The following is a 20,504-nucleotide window of genomic DNA, read 5'->3' as shown; positions in this document are numbered from 1 at the left end:
CTTTAAATGTTGCTTCCCCCCTTATCAAACCATCAAAATTATTTCAAGTTGCTGACAGCCACCCTATTACTGCCCTTGCATTTCATACATTTGTTATCCTCGGTTTCTTCATAACCTGTCTTCTCAGAATTTCTAGGAAGACTAGTTCTCCCTCCTTCCTTTCCAGAGGACATAATTGCTACAGCATTTGCCTCCCACTCCTCCAATGACCTTTTCTTACTTATGTACCAGTTTAAACTCTGTTCTGCCTTGGCTTCTATGTATACAATAGCAACTATGTGATCTTCCTTGAACTCATCAACACAAAACCAGAATATTCTGTAGGAAAGCAGATAAAATATGTACATATATATTATTACATAATATATTAAGATGCAGCACTGTGACTTCATATGTTTACCTTATTGTTTGTATCATGGGTCATTTCTCCCTGGGTCTTAGAGTGGAGCTGCAAACTTCTCAAATCAGCAAGAATTCCACATATTAAATCATCAAAATCTAAATCATTTAAACACTTTGAAAGGTGTCTTTAAGTGTCATCTTTGAATCCTTTTTGCTTCCCATCTATTGCCTAATATGGGATTTCACTGTCACAGTGCCAACAGTGGAATGCACTTAGACTTCTGTGCCCAGCTGAGCCCTTAGTATCTCGTCATGGAGATAACTTGAGGGTTGGTGGGGAGCTGCTTACCTGGTGAGATGTTCATGGCATGTGAGGGGCTCCTCTCTTTCTCCAAGGCATGTGATGACTCTATCCACAACACTGAAACATAAGGAAGACAATTCTAATCAACAGGACAATTCTTGTAGTTATCCCCCACTCTCAACAGTTCTCCTCTTAAATTCCTGTTTTGCTATAATTACTTTAACTTGGAAGGAACGAAGGGTGTACAGGAGGATGTTTCAGCAGATTTATTCACTTGTATTTTCATATATGTGAACTTGCATAGTTGCCAAACTTTCTTTTAACTAAAACCAAATTACTCGCATTCCTTTTTGTGCCTAAAGGCAACTCTAAACTGTGCTTTCTATCTTGTAGTTAAGAATTTCTGCAGCAGGAGAAAATTGCTGAGGTACAGATAGTTCAATCTGCTTTTGCTCTTGGCAAAAAGCATTGTCCTAAGACCCAAAATAAGTCAGACCTACCTAGAACTGCCTTGCTGCAGTTTACTGCAGGACTAGACAAATGAGATACACATGGCTTGTGTTTGTATAATTCTTTACACATTGATTGTATAAAGGAAATAAGCAGTGATGAAGAACACAGTCCTCACCTAAGAGCTGTTAACTCCTGTGGTTTTCATGCACTTGCTCATCTCTTTATGCCCTTTTAGTGGCAAACCCACCACCTTTACTTAACAATGTAAGAGTGACCAAGCATCAAATGCTGAAAATGAGCTTAAAGAAAAATACTAAACTTCAGGTGTTTGCAGAATTAGTTTTCGGTTGTCTCTCCTCTCTTATAGTTGAGCTATACTGCTAATTTCTGTATTGTTTCCTCTGCTTGGAGACATGAACAATGTTGTTAGTTTCCTGTCTCGTCCTGTCCCCCACCACCAGTCCCTGAAGAATCTTTCTGGGCAATGGAAACAGACTGTAAATTAGAACTTTTCAATGATTTAACATTTTCTCTTAGTTGCTTCATAACAGCTGTTCTGCTATCTTCAATTTTCAAGCAGCACCTATAGATCCTTCCAGTTCAATGCAGTCTAGTCCTGTTATGCACCGAAAAAACCCAACATTTAATCTTTATCTTCCATGCAAAAGTTAGTTAAAAGAAAGGGTGTTCAAAGGTGGCTAGACTTCCCACTGAAATGATAGTTTGGCTAGGGCTACAGATGAAGTTTGTTTAATCCTTTTCAAAAAGTGATCTGTTTGAGGAATGTCAGATAACAGATCCTTAGTCAACAGAGCAGAGTTGGAGGTAGACAGGCACGCAAAAAGCAGTAGCCTGGCTTGGCAGGGACATGTGTAGGAAGCGGGAGGGTGGGGGCCTTATCTTCCTAGCCAAGCTCTGAGCCTTAAAACCACTTCTAACCTTGCTTCCAAGGCAGTCAGCAAATCCCACCTATCCTGTGTTCTGAGGAAGGCTAAGACAATGGACTTCACATTAAGCCTGAAATGATACAGGACAGCGCCCAGGGCTTAGAGAGTTTGAAGGAAGAGTTCAGGAACTGGAACTCAGACACCTCTAATGTGGTGTAGGCAAAGAAAAAGTGTTTTGCCAAATTCCTTATCTCTAAAATGTTTCTCACTCTGCATGCCTAGTGCAATGGATAGTTGTTCCTGGTAACACTTAGAGGTGTGTAAATTAACCACGATAAAAAATAACAAAACTTCAGTGCTTTTGTAGCCTTCAGATTCCTCCCTGTTGACTGTAATGCATTATTAGAGAATGTTCCTGGTATAGTTTGATGGCTGCTGTTAATCAAGAGGATTACAGCTAACTGCTTAAATTACAGTTACTTTTGAAAGCCTAACCGACAGTATTGCACGTCTTCTGTTCCTTAAGATCCAACAAGATTATTCACTAGTGGCAGAGTTCAAAGGTAAATTTAGGGGTCTTTGGGAGTTTGTAAGCAAAGGAGCAGGGTTCTCAGGCACAGTGGTAGAGATATGCAAAACTGTCCTGAAAACTTTACCAAAATTGGTTTTTGAAACAGGCTTTATACCATTTAAAAGTGCTGCAGATACCTCAGTCCTTAAAAGCTGGTATTTTGGAGCCACCTTCTGTCTGTTTAATAATACTACACTACAAGACTAATTTATGTTTTGTGGTGCTAGTTAAGCATCAGAAGACCACAGATTTATCGCTTTGTAATGTTGCTGCCCTTTTTAAATAGTGATAATGCTTTCCTCCAGAGTTTTATAGACTGTGAGCCCTCAGTCTGTGGTGGATAGGTAGTTATCACTGCCTCAGATAGGCCAGCCTGTTCTAAGAAATCTACCTCCCCAGATGGTTTTCAGCCCTCCACAGATTTTTGTCTGCTGGAGAAGGTGCCACTTGAATGGAAGCAGAGCTCCTCTCTGTGGACACTTGCCAGAAGCCTGCCTGTGCTTGATAGGGAGAAACAACTGGCTAGGAGAAATTCAGGGCTTCTGATTTAGAAAGACACTCTGAAGCGAATCTCTCTGTAGCAGGTATGATCTATTTTGGTAACGTGGCAGCTATTGTTTTTTATTATTTAGACACTAACCTCTTAGGAGTTGAGCTGAGAATCCAAGGTGTAAATGTGGTGACGCTTTCAATTCTTTCCACAGACAGTACTACTGGTATGATGAGCGGGGAAAGAAGATCAAGTGCACTGCTCCTCAGTATGTTGACTTCGTCATGAGTTCGGTGCAGAAACTAGTGACAGATGAGGATGTCTTTCCAACAAAATATGGTACGTTTACCTTTGGACAGGTTCCTCCCATCAGTCTTTGCAGATGCTGCAAATAAGGTGAAAGCTGGCATTCAGTGTATCCTTAATGCCAGAGAACTTTCTCACATTCTTTTTGCAAGGAGATTTTAAGCTAGATTCATTCTTGCAGTAAGACTTGCACTGTCGGCATGTGAACGGGGGTGAAAGTCTTGTGATCCTCTCTCCTTTTTGCTGATGTTTCATCATCAGTATGTCTTTTTCTTCAAACATTTTGAGATCTTCTAGGAAGAACTCTATATTCAGAGAGGACAAAGATTTGAAAACTGTCAGCATGTGTGTGTTTAACATAGTTTACTACTAATAAATTTTAACCTTGTTGCTGTTCTACCCTTTCTGTTAGAGCCCTAGTGCATCGGGGGGAGATAAATTGTACTGCCAGGAATGTGGCTTGATTTCTTTTCCCAACCTGGTCTTGTCTCTCAGACTGTTTAGACTCTCCCTTCCCCTCCAGAGATTAAATAAGAGTCTGCTTTTTAAGAACTGAAAAGCAACAGAAGAATGTAATTTTAGCTCAAACTTGTAGCCCAACAAGTTTGCTATGTGCAATGCCTTTGATTAAGGGAATAACATAGGTACCTGCGGCAAAGAAGTTACCATTGTAGCTGGGCTTAATCAGGGCTTAAAAACAGGTAGCTTGAGTCCCTTACCATAGATAACTGGGGAACTAAGGTACATATAATAAATATTCAGCTGTTATTCTTTATTTGTAAGCATCTGGATCTGGAAAGAGACAGCGCCTCATAAGCCAGCTGCAGTTAACTTTTTTTAGCATATGCTTTGTAATTTGCTTGTTCAAGGACAATAAGGGTCTTTCATGTGACTGCCTGTCAATGAGGCCAAGATGCACTATAGACCTGTCACATAGTTCCTGTTGTGCACCACAGCATAGGATAGCGGCTTTTGCTTTTCAGCTTGCCTCAGTTTTGTTTTCAGTGTCATGAAACAGTATTTGTCCAATACTGGGCATACTGCTGCTTCAGCGTGTACAATTTGGACTGCATCTGACTGAATGCAACCAGCAGATTTTCTTGCTCAGTATTTCCTTCTTTTCCCACTTGATAGAATTTCAGCAATGAGATGAAGCAAGCAGTTATATGAAGTTAGGCTGACTGCTGAACACTACACCAAGCCTACATGCATTAGCTTCCATTTCACTATCTGTAAACTAGTTTCCCAAGTCTTTCTTTTTCTCTATGGGAAAAACCTGCCACTCCTGGACAAACTGGATGAAGACCCAGAAATACTGCTTGTTGGTTTTATAGCCATTAACAAAAAGTGTTGTGGTTTTAAAGAATGATTATATTTGCCTCCTAATTTTTGAACTCTTAGGGTTTAAAAGATTAACTTCTAATAAAAAGGCTTAAAACCTTAGATTCTTCCCCTGAAGTCTTGTAAAAAGAACAAATTGAGAGGTGATACAGGGCCCACAATTTGTCTGTTCTTCTAGATTGGCTAGTTGTACTTACCTACAGCTCAGCCAGAACAAATGCTGCTTCAGGGCTGAAGGTGACCAGCTGGAGTTATCACAGTGTCTCTCTGTCTTCCTTCTTTCAGGCAAAGAATTCCCAAACTCATTTGAGTCCTTAGTGAAGAAGATCTGCAAGTACCTGTTCCATGTGCTGGCCCATATCTACTCCTCACACTTTAAGGAGACTTTGGCACTGGAGCTGCACGGACATTTAAACACGCTCTACACACACTTTATCCTATTCATCAGGGAATTCAACCTGGTGGACCCTAAAGAGACCACCATCATGGATGACCTCACGGAGGTCCTCTGCAGCAGCAGCGGGAGCAGCAGTAACGGGAGCGGCAATGGGAGCAGCAACAGCGCAGGAGCACAGAACCACGTGAAAGAGAGATGAGCCTTCCTACAGGATCAAAACTAACATTAAAAACAATATATATTTTGTATGTATATGTTCAGATATACATACATACAGGCATACACAACATGAAAGTTGAAAGAAATTATGCTGCCACCACAGGATGTGCAGTTGTATGGGACTGTATGGAGCTTTGGTTTAATGCGCCAGCTGGCAAGAAGTTGCACCAATTTTATTTTATTTTCTGTCCACTCCTTTTACCTGGTCAGATGGATGTTTTTAGAAGAGGGCCAAGCTTGAGAGTGGGGCCACTCTTGTTTTTTTGTTTTGGTTTTTTGTTTTGGTTTTTCTTTCTTTGGTCTTGAGTGCAAGCCCTCTGTCTTTCTAGGATGGTGGTCCTGCCATTTTAAAAATATCTATTATATTATAAGAAGTGACTTTTATTTTGAAGTGGCTTAAAATGCAGATTTGTTTGTTTGTTTGTTTTTGGGGGTGGGGGGTTGGTTTTTTGGTTTGGTTTTACATAGACTGCCCCTCTCCATGCCAAAAATTCCTCAGTCAAGTGCATCTTGCCCTTTGCTGGCTTGGAATGGGAAGAAACTCCTGGCTTGACTAGAGTAGCAATTAGGGGCTTGCTACAGGTTGAGAGTGGGTGTGATCCTCCAGTTGTCCTATCTACCTGGTCACAACCCATGAACATGCAAGAAGATCCACAAGCCTTTCTGCTTATTGCTCCTACAACATATATACTCTCCTCTCTGCCTCCCCCTGCCCCACCTCCTCTTTTTGCAGGCACACCTCTATGAACAAAAGGAGTAAGATCACTGGAGTCTAAAACCCATGTGCAAAGGCCATCACCATTTGCTTCCCACTGAAAGGAGGCCCCAGGGGGAGAAGGGTACATTGGAGTCAGTCCACTGCCTGTGCTAGAAAGATGGCTGTTGGCATAAAATTATATTGTTGGCTTATTTTAGTTCATCTGTTCTATAATAATAAAAACAAATCTATCAGCCATAAGCTTTGTTCTTGTGTTTGCAGCGTCAAAAGTCCCTTTCACCACTGAATGCTGTTGGCCCTACTTTCAGCCAGTTTTGGAAACAGTTCTGTTTTTTCTACCCCATAAACTAGCAGTTCTAATCAATCCTTTACCCTTTCTGGTAGTGCTAGGCGATGAACTCCTCCCCAGGTAACCTGCAGACTCAGAAGGTAAGCCATACATAGAAAAGAGCAGCAAGTTGCCTGTTTGTACATACTTAATTCTCCATGTGTAGTGGGCTCCTGGGTATTTTGCAGCAGATACTGTATCAATCCAGGCCGTGATATGACTCTTTCCTTCACATTTCCACTGATCTGTGGCAGTCAGGATTTCCAGTTGGGAAAATGCAAGATTTTGCTTGCAATTGTGTTTCTACCAAATCTGCTGCAAACAGTCTCTGAGAATTTTTTGTTACTGCTTTTGACAATTATCTTGAGGTACACATCATTAATAACTGACCTGGCATGAATCCCAGGTTTTACTGAATGAGTTCTCCAACTGTGCAGTAAAAGTCAGTAAAAAGAGAGAGAAAAGGAGAGCAAGCACAAGGAGAATAAGAGGAAGAAAAGCATGAAAAAGCACAAGCAAATGAAAAAGAAAAAAAGAGCAAAAAAGCTCAACACATGCAAGAAAAGAAGGGGAAAAAAAGCATGAGCAGTTAAAAAAAGAGTGAGCAAAGAAAAAGTGGGCAAGCAAGCAAAAGGAGATAGATAAGGGAGGAAAAAAGGTGCGAGAGAGGGGAAAAAAAGGAAGAAGTCATGAGCATGAGAAAAAGGAGCAAAAAAAATGCATGAACACAGGAAAAAAAAAGAAAAAAGAAGTGAGAGCATGAGAGAAAGGAACCTCACCTTTGCGAGTCCAAATTTATCCACTGTTGTTTGGCTCCAGATTGTGGGTGTCTCGTGAAATTGCAGGCAGACATCCAGGTCTTGCTGACCTTCTCATCTGGGTGCCATTAACATAGGCCATTCTGAGAGCATCTCTTCCCCACCACATCCTCCTGTGCTGCCTCCATATTCAGACATTCCCATTCATTCATCTATTACAATTCCCGTAAACTAATGTCTGAAGGGAAAAGCTTAGTCATTCTTTGGTTTATCAGAGGTCAGTAAAAGCTATTAATCAGATTGATGCCATTTGTAAGGCCTCTGTGCTGCTTGCCATCTGACAATGAGAGTGTACAGTGAAGGTCAATCACAAGACTAATGTAAGAAAGTAATAGCAAGGCCAGTCACCCCAAAATAAGTTTCTTTTATAATTTATTATCTACTTGTAAAAGTAGTCAGATTCCTAATTCTAAAAGGCTATTTAGAAATACAACAAGATATAGTTCAAATCTCTCTAGAGAAAATAACTTAGCTGGAATGATGCTCAGGTTCAGATCACAACAGAGATACCTATATCAAACATTAGAATAAACTGCACCTTATCTTCCCCTAGAACTGTCAGAGCCTAACAGAATAACTAGGAACCCATCTTTCTTTTAATGCAAAGCACCAAACCTAATATTAATTCAGCTACCAGGAGAGCAGTAAAGTACCACAATACCTCTAGACAAGCAAACTCTAGTTCATGGCAGCTGTCCTAAGTCCATCTGCAGATATTTGATGTTCCTGAAAGCACAGAAACTTCATCTAAAGGATAATCTTTTTATATTTTACAACTGATTAAGGAGAAAACAATAAATGCTATTGTACTGTAGCCCATCTTGTTGGTTTTAGCAGTGGGAATAAGGAAAACACTGAAATCGGTACCAACGATGTTCTTCTTGTCAGGGGTAAATACTACTATAAAGATCACCCTCAAGGCATCTGAGCATATTTCAGAGGTTAATGAACTATGGTGTAGTAACACTAATGATCCAGGGTCTGCTAAGTCTTCAAACTCTGTCTGGGTGATGCCACTGAAGCCTGCCAGTGAAGTTCTACGCTTGCAGAAGTTACCTGACTAGCCAAGCCATGCCCGAGTGTCCTTGCATCTAAAAGAACAGCTTAGTAGTTCTTCTGCCTCGAAAGAAATTCTCATATTGCTTGTTTAAATGTTTTGTAAATTGATTTAAGTGCTGTTAAACAAGGGCACCTACCAATGCTAACTCCACCCCCCCCCCAAAACATGCATGCACACGTACACACACACTCTGAAGCAAACCTGTTCTTTTGCACTAAAGATCATGCAGTACAGAGCCATTGTTTCAGGCCATCTAAAAAGAAGAAAAAAACCAAAAAAAACCCAAAACACACACACCTGCCTCCTCACCTCCCCAAAGAAAGTAAGTACTCTGTGAATTCTTGAATACATGAAGTGCTGTGGAAACCTCTTCTGACCATCTAACCACTGTAAAAAAGGGGTGGGGGCGGGCCTTGGTAAGTGCTAAGAAGCCTTAGAAAACTGCAATTAGCTATTCATACCAGCTCTGTACTACAGGAGTAGTGTCAAATTGCATACTTAGCCAGCTCTGTCAAAATGTTCCTGAGAAAAATTTCAAGCTTTTTCATGCTTATTTCTGAAACAAACAGGTTGAGAGTAAAAGAGATGCTGGGTCAGGGGGAAATCATCCTTTACCCTATTTCTACACCACCTCATCAGCTGTCTCAGAGTCAAAAGGCCCCTCTCCTCTCTCAGCCCCGATAGGGGAATGCTGCTTCTGCACCTTTCCTTCCCAACTCCTCTGCTGTATGGCAAGGTCTCTTCAGAAAATGGCCTTCTCCCTCTGGGAATGCCAACTGGCAAAATATTTATTACAGGGAGAAGTATCATGCTCAGCTAGTTTAGGGCAGATGGACAGACACACACCAAACAAACTATTTTTTTTTCCTTTTTGAAAAGCACTGTCATATATCTTCGTGTCACTAGCAATAAGTCTTTGATGCTGAAGTGTCCTTAAGAAATCCAAGCAGAAATTCCTTTAAGTAAAGACAAGAGGAAATTATTTTCCTCTAATATGACAGCTAGAATACATACCAGCAGCCGGGTGAGCAAGGAACAAGGTCAACAGCTTTCTTCCATTACACTAGCTACCTCTGGCCTCTAGTAGGAACAAGACATCAGAACAGTGCCAACAAGCCTTTCACACAGAGAAACAGCCACCTTTAGCTTTGACCTCAAGGCAATAATGCTGCGTAGAGATCATAGGGCTAGCTTCATCCCAACCCTAAGAAAGCACTAGGAGCGGCAAGATGTAAATCAAATTTGGCAACATCTACTTCGCCCAGCAAAATCAGATATACATCCTTATTTCTTGCCCGAGAACTTCGGAAAGTTAAATAATCAAGTCTGAGGTACCACAAATGACATTCTCTTTTTATGTATAAACAACGACCTTTTAACTGAGAATTTTAAGAAAATTCACCCTGTTACAGAACACTTTCTTGAGAAGAGTATCTAAACACAGAGAGATGTACTCTGGTTCTGAGGTATCACCAGTTCTATCGAAATGTGCGCATACCAGGATGCTACTGGAACTGATCAGTAGCCTGAAGGTGGATGCTGTCAGGTAGTATCTCCTGGACATTATCAGAAGACTAAAAGACTGTCAAAGAAACAAGCGATACCAGAACAAGCCAACTTTATCAGAGCTCACTAGGATTGCTGATCTCATACAAAGCCACACCTCATCCAACAAGACCTCACTCACATCTGTCATGTAACTTGTCTTCTCCAATCCATAGCTCGCTATTTCATCTGTTAACTGAAAGACTAAAATCCAGAAATACATTTCCATTATCTAAGCTGAGGACAGAGAAATAGGTTGTTGTTTTATGTCCAAACCTACTGAACAAATGGAAACAATGTTTACGGCTATAGCACAAATGGCTATGCTACACAGTCTAAAGCTAGCTCTACACCTCAGGTACTGGCAGTAGTTGCAGCAGAGCTCAATATAGCTAAATTATCCATGCTGTGGGGCAACACTAGCACTTGTATGCAAGCTCTGTACCTTAATATTTAAAGACAAATCTGGTGTCTTTACATGGTGTGGCTGTATGCACTATAGACAAATCCTGACATTCCACATGGAACTAAATGAAATAAAATGAGCAAGATAACAAAGGTGCCAAAAAACGCTCATACTCAGTGTGTTATTGGAACTCCATTCTTTCCATGGACAAAAGAACTGTTCTGGGTGTAATGGCAAATATAAGCAATAAGACCTTTCAAATAGAAGTTATCAGCCTAAACTCAGAGAAAACAGGAACCATCTTCATCAAATGCTTGTCCAGACCAGGGAACACTCAGCTTTTTCTAGCAAAAAGTGGACTTACTTACAGAATTGAACCTGACTCCAGGGATATCCTATCCTCCTTTCTTACTCTAAGCAAGTTTGGTCATCTGCTAATTCTTTTCATTATACCTAAAAGAGTAATTAAAATACCCTGTCACCTTCCCATACAACAGATCAGAGAGTTAATGTTCTCTCATAAAGTGGTGCCAGGTCCCTTAACATAACATTCCTCCTCCTTTCAATGGTTCCCAGCATAATGCAAAAGAAAGGGTAGAAAGAGCCACGGCAAGACAGCCTTCCTGGCTCCGTGGATAGCAACCCTCTGGGACATCAGTTCAGCTACAAAAAGGTCAAATGCCATCTCACAAAGTATTTCTGCTTCTGTGAAACCAGTACTTCACCCGACATCAGCAAGGCTTAAAAGGCACATGCCTAAATAAAGCACTGCCCTTAAGGAGAGCAAAAGAAACCTAAACAAGGAAAACAAACTGGTCTTGGCACCAGTTATGAATTCAGCTACCGCACTGAACCAAAGAAACAGTCTGGGATTCCCCTAGAAGGGCTTTAATGCAGGTGTACAAAGCATCCAAGAAGGATCCTCAGTCTGATAAAGACAACAAGTGCTGCACAGCTCTCTAGCATTAAAAGCTTAAGAGCAGGAACACTTATGCAGCCCCAAAAGGCCACAGAGCATAAATAAAGGGTCCCATTCTGCTTTGTTCTGTGTGGACTTGACTCAGCTCCTTTAGGAAAGGCCATTATTTCTTCTTCTACTTGAAAACTCTACCTCCAAGCAGATCAGTTTTCTCAAATGACTCTTCCTCCTAACCACTCAAGACCAGGTATCAAACTTGGAAACCAGACTTCCACAAGACTCTTTCCCAAAAATCAACTGAAGGAATATTCTTTCTGTTGCTAAGCATCAAAGCCTACAGAGTACTTGGGGTAGAAGAGCTGTCTCATACAAAGTCCATTAGACAATCAAGTAGCCATTAATACGTAATTTCATCCAAATTCTCTCTCTTAGCCAACTTGGGTTTTTTGTTTCATTTTATTGTGTGTCAATATTAGATTCTTTGCAGCAGTCTGTCATGCCGGGTGCACAAAGGCAATGTCTGGGTTTGGATGACCAAATGTAAAGGATGATTTTACTTTGCAAAGCAGAAATACATTGCTTTGTAAAGTCTTTTGTAACAAATTTGGGGACACTGGTATTGCAAACAACTGGAGTATTTTTGGGATACTTACACCTGCCTACTAAAAGAATTCATTTTATGAATAAGGAGAACCTTATGCTTAGCTCCACTTGCAAAGGTTAATCCAGAACAGGACTGGAAAGTGATACTGCATAATCGAAGTTTATTACTGCTACATTAAAACTACGTAAATCCTGCAATGGAAAGAATTATTGTGTCCTTTTCAAACAGGTTTACCGACACTCAGCAATTCAGGAAAGTAGATTCAAATCCTTGTGGCTACAAAACCCTGTGTGAATAGGAGTGAATATCAGAAGCAGGAGGCTAATTGTGCCCAAAGACCAGCTGTACTCATTGGAGCTGAACTGTGAAAACTTAAGCTATTTTAAGAAAGAAAATTTTCAAGAGAGCATAAACAACAATAAATGTCTTTGAACAGTCTTTTTCATTAGTTTAAAAAGAGTTTTAAACTGGCTGAAATTAAGCCTACAGAACATGCTTTTATAAACTCAGTGCTGGGATCACTGTCACAGTCTCCGCAGGTGAAAAGGACTGCAGTTCAGGCAGGTAGTTCCCAGGGAATCTTAAAATGAGATCTGCATCAAGACCTGAATGAATACTACTATTCATTATTATGAATTCATTCACAATTGCAATCGCCGTCTTCAGAATGCAAAGAACCAATAACTCCTTGAATCTGCATCTATTGGTGCCATAAGATTTAAGCAGGAAGTCCCTCATTTCAACTCCCAGAAGGATGACATTAGGGAGTAGATACCAGCAAAGGTTCTCAGGCACTGCTAACCCACAGTTGCTTGGCAAGAAGCACATGCCACCTATAGAGCAAAAGAAAGCCAGATACACAATTACCAGCTGGACAAATATGGCTCCTTCCACTTGAGTTTTTGCAACTACAAACACACTTCTGGAGTTCAGGGCTTAAGCCAGGTAAGTTCATCCTCACACAAAGCTCAGCACTGAAGCAACAAAGAACTGCATAGTGCCTCCTGAATCACGAAGTCCAGTCCCTTGCAATTGCAAGCAATTCTGCAATAGATGTTCAGTACAGAGATCCACAGCACGTTTGTATCTCTCTCCTAGCCACAAACCCCCCATCGCACATTGTGACAGACTGAAGATCAAAAGCCACAACTGTAACATGCTGCAGGAAAAGAACAGGGAGTGCTTGGGAACGGTCAGTATCTGCCCTGCTCAAAATCAGGCAGAGCTGAGTCGGAACCTCCCCTGACTCATCCTTGTTGTATATTCTAACTATTGGGCTATTTGGCAAAGGGAATGGCACAGATAAAGCAGCTCCAGAGGAGCCACTGAAGAGGGAACACCTAGCTTGCAGATGTTCATGAAAATGCAGCCTGAGATAGGCCATGTCTGCTCTTCGCCGCTCATGATCTCATTGAACTGTTCATGTTTTGGGGCTGAAATGGAAGTGCCAAGAACCTGTGGGTGACTTTTGGACTGGACAGGACCCCAGTGCAGGTTTTGTGGATGCCAGCCAGTGCCCAGGTGAGAGGTGGTTTGACATCTTCACAAACCTGGTCCTGCAACACTGATGTTCACAGACCATTAGGGAGGTAGGGTATCCCAGAGCCACTTTTCTTCTGAATTTAGTAACAAGATGGCAACCCTGTGAATGAAGTTAATCTTATGGCATAACCACTGCTTAAATGGAGAGCACAACAAATATTCCAATCCACCAAGGGATTTTGATTGGATTAGGAGCCCTCCGTGCTTCATTATAATCTCCCTGATGAAGGCAAAAAGCAAATTTACGTCTGGAGAAGAGAGATTAGAAAACCCATTATAACAGTTTAATTATCTGTTATTATTGGATTAACATTCATTTCTGATCCAGGTGCTTCTCAGATAAATAGCTCAGGTGGTTTATAAGAGGGTTGTTTTATTTTGCTGCTGAAATAAACCAGTCTGGCCAATGAAATGAAACATACTGTATTTGCACTTTTTTTAAGCTGGATATCCAAAAAGAAGAAAGCTTAAGCAATCACTCCATCTGCCTGTCCCTGTTTTCTTGCCCAGCCCAAACTTTTGAACTGTTGGCAGATTTCAGCCAGTCTGGAAGAGGGGGTAGGAGTCTCAAAGCAATTAAAAAATTTTTACAAGTTCTGCCGAAACACGCAAATACTGGGAGTGGAGAGAGAGTCTGCAAATGAACCAGTTTCCTGAACAAGGGAAAAATTGCAGCCTATACTCCCATGTTACTAGATGCCAAAGAGCCTACACAAGACCACATACTCATAAAAGCCCCCAAACACAGAGAGTCAGAGCTCATAGTCAACCACGAGACACAAGACAATTTGTATGAAACCTGGCTTCCTGAATTTAGGTACTTGTTTTGTTGCTTGTACAATTGAAACACAGTTAGCATGACCCAGACCTCCTCTGTATTCTCTCAGTCTACACATACCATGTTGGATCTTAATGTTATACCACAAAAGAGGGAAGAAATGCCAATACACCTTTTCTCTTCATATCAGAGAAAGAAATCTATCATTTATTTGCATCTGAAGAGGTACTCCAGGGTGATGTACTGAGAAATGGAAGAACCTGTCTTTAGGGACAGGCCACCAAGGAGGTTTGCAAACCTGCTCATTCAGGAGTAGGAATGTGCTGCTGCTAGGATAATCTCACAGTTAAAATTTGGATTCAAGTTCCAGCCCAAACCACAGACTTCCTATATACAACTGGGCAAATCAATTCCTCTGCATCTCAGTTCCTTATCTGCATGATGGGAACAACAGACAACTATTCTCCTCCTCCTTGTCTGTCACACTTACAGGGACAAAGTTGTCCCTTGCTACATTATGAAGGAATGTAACAGAACAGACCCTTGGTTTTGACCACAGCTTTTACCTGTTATTGAAATACACTTTTAATAACCCGCCACAGTATCTAGCTGTCCAGGATCCTGGGGTAGCGGGCTTTACATGACCTTTTCCCTTTGAGAAGGGCAAGGCAATGCATGCTCTTTTCCCCCAAGCAAACAGACATTGGTGTTTAGCTGTATCTCTGTCATATCTATACAGAACACTGTTGTGCCTTTGGAGGGGCATCTGCAAAGTTACAATGAAGCTAGAGCTAGAGAGAAGCATACCTACGCTTCCATTTCATCCTCCCCTCTCTCTGCACAGCACACCTGCCTCTCTGCAGGTTCTCTCTTTTCTCCACCCCTCTCTTTCATGGAGAGGGGAGCAGCAGCAGCTGTAAAAGCAGCCGGTAAACAGGAAGGTTTATCGTCAGCCAAAATGCATTAGTAAGGCATGTATTTGCAAATGACATCACAACACTTGAGTCTGCCCATTACCACTCAGACCTTGGGGGGTTACGATAACCTTTCATCCTGGACATAGCTAGGGCTGATTTACAGGTTCTGGCTGATTCTATCCTATTGCAGCCCTGCTCCAACATCTCCCCAGGAGATGGAGCAGGAAAGTGGAATCAGATACTGGGCACATGAACACCACCTGGGCCAAACTAAACAGAGATCAAGTACAAGCCACACACAGCTCAACAAGCAGTTAGCCCTTTCCATTACAAGACAGTGCAACTTTCAGGAGAGAAAAACTCTGTCCCCTTTTCACAAATGAGATCCTTTAGCAGCAGTCCTCTTCACCGTGGCTTACAGATGTTCAGTCAGGCTCTACTCTTTCTTATGCCTTTCTAAGGCAAATTTACAGGACAACTGCACTGAAATTGGAGTTCAGCATTGTATTTCCTCTTGCACCTCTGTATGATCTGGCAGTCCACATGCTCCCACATATATCTGGCAAAACTTTATTTTTTAAATGGCCGTCACTGGGACTTGGTTGGGTTACTAACCAAAACCAAGCCCCCAAATGCTATTAACAAGATTAAAAGCTACAGTGAAAGGATCAAACTTAAAACTGCTCTGCTTAAAAAATCTAGAAACTCTTTTTTAGGTTTTCATTATTCTCCAGTGTAAAATGCTCAGGGTAAACTGTCATAAGGACTTTAAAGCAAACCCACTTTCATTTATGACACTATTCATTTCAATGTCAGAAGGGAACCCTGCAAGCCATTGCTCTGATCTCCCATGTATCACAAGCCACAGGAATGGCCCAAATTAATCTTGTGTTTTGAGACATGGCTGAGGAACCTCTCCCTGAACAACATCATTTTGTTCTTCATTTGAAGCTGACAGCTAAACCAAAAAATGAACATTTTCCCTGGAACTAATCGATAACCCAGCATCTGTGTCAGCTGCAGTACTGTAACCTGAGATGACAACGCAACTCAGCAAAGGGAAAGAACCACAGAGGCAGAAGTGGAACCACTAGCCAGAATTGTTCCTTATTCAGGGCCATGAATGAGGAGCTAGTTCAATGCAGCGAGGGCAATGGCCTTTTGACTTGATAGACTTCTGGCAGTTGAAGCCGCAAGTATTGGTCTGTCTTGGAATACTTCTTAAGTTGCTGTTCCCTTTCTGTGTCATACTGCCATTGCCTTTGCCATGCAGATTTGACCAGCCGAATCTACTCACCCAGTCTTTTCTAGTGCACAAATCACAGATTTTACTTAACTATCCGCCCACTGAAGAGCGGGGAAGAAAATTAACTGTCTGAAAATCCCAACCACAGTACCTAAACTAATGACTAGAAACACTTCCCTTGTGCAAGACAAACTGTTGCAGGTTCAAAGTTGTTGGAAATTCAATCAGTTCTCTAATGCCATCTGAAGTCTCAAAGAGACTTGCTGCACCATCATCACTGCCAATGCTTTCACTCTTAAGTGGGGATACAGTGTGGTAAGTACACACAGGAGCATTGTGCAACAGGGCAGCTTGCAGCCATACCATCTTGGATTGCAATGGTATCAGAAGAACCTTCAGGAGACACAGAGAACTTGCTAGTTCTCTCTGTACCTGTTAGTACCCTGTTAGTTGCAAGGATGCAACCATTTGTATGCCAGGATTTTATAGGGAACAAAAAGTAGATGACCAGGAGCTGCTCATACTAGCATATATCCCTGCTGACCCATGCCCCCATTGAGTCTTAGGCTACTTATTTTGAATTGTCTTAGGGTAAAGTGGAAGACTGATTAAAGTTTATCCAACTGCAGAGGGAAACACCTCCAAGCCAGGGAATATATCTATGCTGCCTCAATCGATGCACATAAATTTCAGCTTCTGGGAACTCTGAAGCAGCAGCGAGCAAGCCAGTGCTGCATCATGCAGCAATACTTGAACCACCTGCAAATAAGCTGGCTCAGGTACTGGATCCAGTTGAGTCACATTAGACTAGAGTTGTCAGCTAACACAGCTCAACTACTCACACCCAAACCATCTCACTTATAGCAAACTCGGGCATCTCTGAACGTCAGAGAATTGTTTCCGACCTCTCAGCAGACACGGGCCTGCACTCTCTGCTTTTGGCACTTATAGGAAGAACAGCAACCTGCCTGTTCCTACTGCAAGAAAGGAGTTACTGAACTCAACATAAGTTATACAATCAAAAGTTCAGACTTCCCTCTTCATTGTCTAGGAGAGTGATAAAAACGGGAGATATTTTACAATATTCATTATTTGGATAACAGCAGCACTTACAGACCCCAGACAGGTGTCATTCCCAGAGTAAGTGGCAGTCCTTCTGCTGAAGGCCTTAGTCTACATAGTTCAGCTGACAAGCCAGCTGTAGGAGATGACATACAGAGAAAGGGGACAGAAACAAACAGGTGAAACATCCTGGCCAAAGTCACTGAGCCTACCAGTTTCAGGCAAAAAAGTAGATCTCAGTTCTCCCACAAGAGAGCTTTCATTCAGCTGCACCCTCTGCAATGTCAGGTCTCACACAATGCAGAATACATGCACTGCAACATCACCCTTAACAAGGCTGTGCAAACTTATAAGCCTCCTGTTACCAGAAACACAATCAGCACAGTTCCTCTCTGTGGCAGAGACAGAAATTCGTGGAAGCCAGCCCTCCAACTCTATCCATGCAGCTGGACCTGCTATCTGACACCAAACTTACTCCTGCCAACAGCACTCAGCTGGCAGAGGGGCCTGCTGTGCTACCCCTAGAGGTCCCGGCACCCATATGAACCATGCACGCTACACGATAGGATGAAGCCTCAAGAATGGCTCCTAGTGTCTTCTCTTGCTGTCAAATCAGACAACTCATCAGTAATGTATGCCTGGTCAAGATGTGGAAGAGCAGCATTTACCAAGTCAGCAAATGCTGAGTCATTATTTGCAAATGAATGATAATCAGGAACAACAGATAATCAGGGAACAGCAGATAAAATGCAGCATAATAGGAGTGGGAATAATTCAGGGGGGGATTAACATATAATCTTGTGCTCCATAATCACCTACGTGATATACCATGTTAATATCAGTGTACAGAGCAGGGTTATCCTGGTAGTATAATATAAGCTAATCGGAGTATTGACCATACCCAGAACTGAAGATCCAGGCTTCCCAAAGGGGTCAGTGACAGCATGCTGAGCACAAGTGCAGCGAGCCTCTTGCAGGTGTGCTCCCATGAAGCTCCGCTGCTAGCTGGCAGCCCAGCACTGCAATGGCAGCTTCTGCAGGCCTCCCCTCCCAACCCAGGAGAGAGGGAAGGATCTGCCACTCCACAGATGGAAAACAAGGCTGCAAAGAAACATGTACAGGGAATCTGTAATGGAGCAGCAAACAGAGTCCACTTTGGCCAGGTCTCATATCTCAGTGTGGCTGTGGCAATCTCAAAATGAGCACTGACCTCTCCACCTTTAACTCTGAGCACAGTCACTTGCAGCACCAAGCCCCACCAAGCTAAACAAAAGATAAACGTCCTTCTTTGAATGCAATTCTCATTCAGCCAGATACAGGACTCTGATATACGTGGCTGCTGGGGCACTGCCATGGCTGTTACACCCGTACAGCACCAGGAAAACCACCAGCTCTGATGTCAGACAACCTGCACTCTACAAGGAATTAGGACTCTATTTAACTGCTAGAGGTATGAACAGTTTAACAACACCTCCCCTCATCACATTACGTATTTGACCATAGGGCAAGGGGTAGGGAAGGAGAGAGAGTTGTACTATCTCCCTCTCTTAAATACCTGCTCTCACTTAAAGTTTCAGCAGAGCAAGAGGCATCTTTCTTTACTAATTTCATCTACCTTGATTAAGCTTTCAATCCCATTTCTGTAAAGTACTGACAGAGCTGTGTCATCATTGCTCTGTCTTCCCAGTACCTCACAAACACCTTCACACTGAGGGGTTAAGGATAACTGTTATTTGAATCTACACTGTGATTCTCTACACAAGAATAAACTCCAGAAGTTTAAGACCAGGATGCTACCAAGCCACATCATGTGCCACAAACATCTGTCTTGCCGAGAGGAGAACTGGACCCAGCATCACTCCAGAGCCATTTCTGTGTTACCTCAGTGCAAGCAAAATGGGTATTCCTGCCCCTCACAAAGAGTATGGCAGCACCTGCATAGCTCACACTGAGATGTCTCAATCAGGAGTCAGCAACACATCACAAACTTGGTACGTTTTAGACAAAACGCCAGCTTCCTATTCGACACCCATTTCCTGCTCTTCAACTGGCACAAAACAGGAACAGTCTAACAAAATTGCCTACTTGTACCACACTTTTAACAGTGATCCTCAAAGCACTTTGCAGAGGGGTGTGTGTCACTGCCCTTCTCAGCTTCTCTATCCCTAAAATGGTACAAGAGGAGAGTTGCCTATTGCCACACCGCAGGCAAACAGCTGAAGCCAAGACACGTTACAGTCCCAGCCCAATCCTCTTTTCACTAGCCCACGCAGAACTCCAGTTGTGGAGAGACATCACAGACCATCAAAAACATTGGCCTAAAGCACAGGAGATGGGGAGCAGATTTTGGTCCCAGCTTTTCCTATAAACACGAACTCTACCTTCTCTGTGCCCCTGTTTCTGCTCTTGCTGTGTGACTCAGTGCTGAAACAGAAAGCTCTTGAAGAGAAACAACTTCCTACACTGCATTTATACACAGAAGTATAGATCAGAAACCCTATATAAATTGGAGAGCACAAGAGCTCCTATATAATGATGTGAAATCTCAGTCACGACTCCATCTTTAACCTAAAAATGGTTTCTTGCATATCCACAAAGAATCCCTAACTTATGTAGCTCTAATACATCCCGTCTGCATTCCTGCACCTAACTGCAAGCAAACTCTGTATCGAAAGCATGGAAGTAATTTGCTACGGACAGAAAAGAAATCACTATTCCACTGTATTGTTTACATAAATAAGAGGCACAGCCTAGGCAACTGTCACAAACAGGGTTATGCTGGAACCTATATCTAGGTAACTCCAGTGAGGACACTTTGGTACTGAGGCAAGAGTGGCTTGTTCCAGTTTATCCTCATCCATTCTGAAAACTGATTTTATTTTAAGAATGAAGATATCTCTCAGAAGAATTACCCAGAACTGACACTGTAACGTGAAGTCATGATCTTAATCTGCATAACTTTTCAAGACTGTATAAGATGTTTCTGTAAACAGAATTCGTTTTTTTTTGACAATTTCACTATCTGAAAGTGCTTCCTACATCAAGGGTTGCTGCTTCTCTGGACTGACCTGTTTTCCTTCCATTCTGAACAGCACAGAGCAAAATACGCCACACTATCAAGGCTTGACCAATATTGCCTTCTAGTCCCACTTATGTCCATACCAGAGATGATACTCAGCAGATGCACAAAACCCATGGTGAGAAGCAGGTCAGCAGAAGCCGAGGAGAGGAGAAATAAAGTTCCCTCTTCT

At 42.1% G+C, this 20,504-nt stretch overlaps 1 protein-coding gene across 4 annotated transcripts in view; it reads left to right on the top strand.

The window, feature by feature from the left end:
• The window catches only part of MOB2 (MOB kinase activator 2), a 118,871-nt gene extending 112,603 nt beyond the window's left edge, over positions 1–6,268 (top strand). For all 4 annotated transcript variants that reach the window (XM_067296000.1, XM_013957919.1, XM_067295999.1 and 1 more), the window contains exons 4-5: positions 3,262–3,386; positions 4,980–6,268. In XM_067296000.1, coding sequence (XP_067152101.1) covers positions 3,262–3,386; positions 4,980–5,290 — 436 coding nt within the window. In that variant the 3' untranslated portion in view covers positions 5,291–6,268. The remainder of the gene's footprint in view (positions 1–3,261; positions 3,387–4,979) is intronic.
• The last annotated feature ends 14,236 nt before the right edge of the window (positions 6,269–20,504 follow it).

This window comes from Apteryx mantelli, chromosome 4 (genome assembly GCF_036417845.1).
Source record: "Apteryx mantelli isolate bAptMan1 chromosome 4, bAptMan1.hap1, whole genome shotgun sequence".
NCBI lineage: Eukaryota > Metazoa > Chordata > Aves > Apterygiformes > Apterygidae > Apteryx > Apteryx mantelli.
The sequence above is the reverse complement of the archived record's forward strand: the minus strand, read 5'-3'. Positions and strand labels throughout refer to the sequence as shown.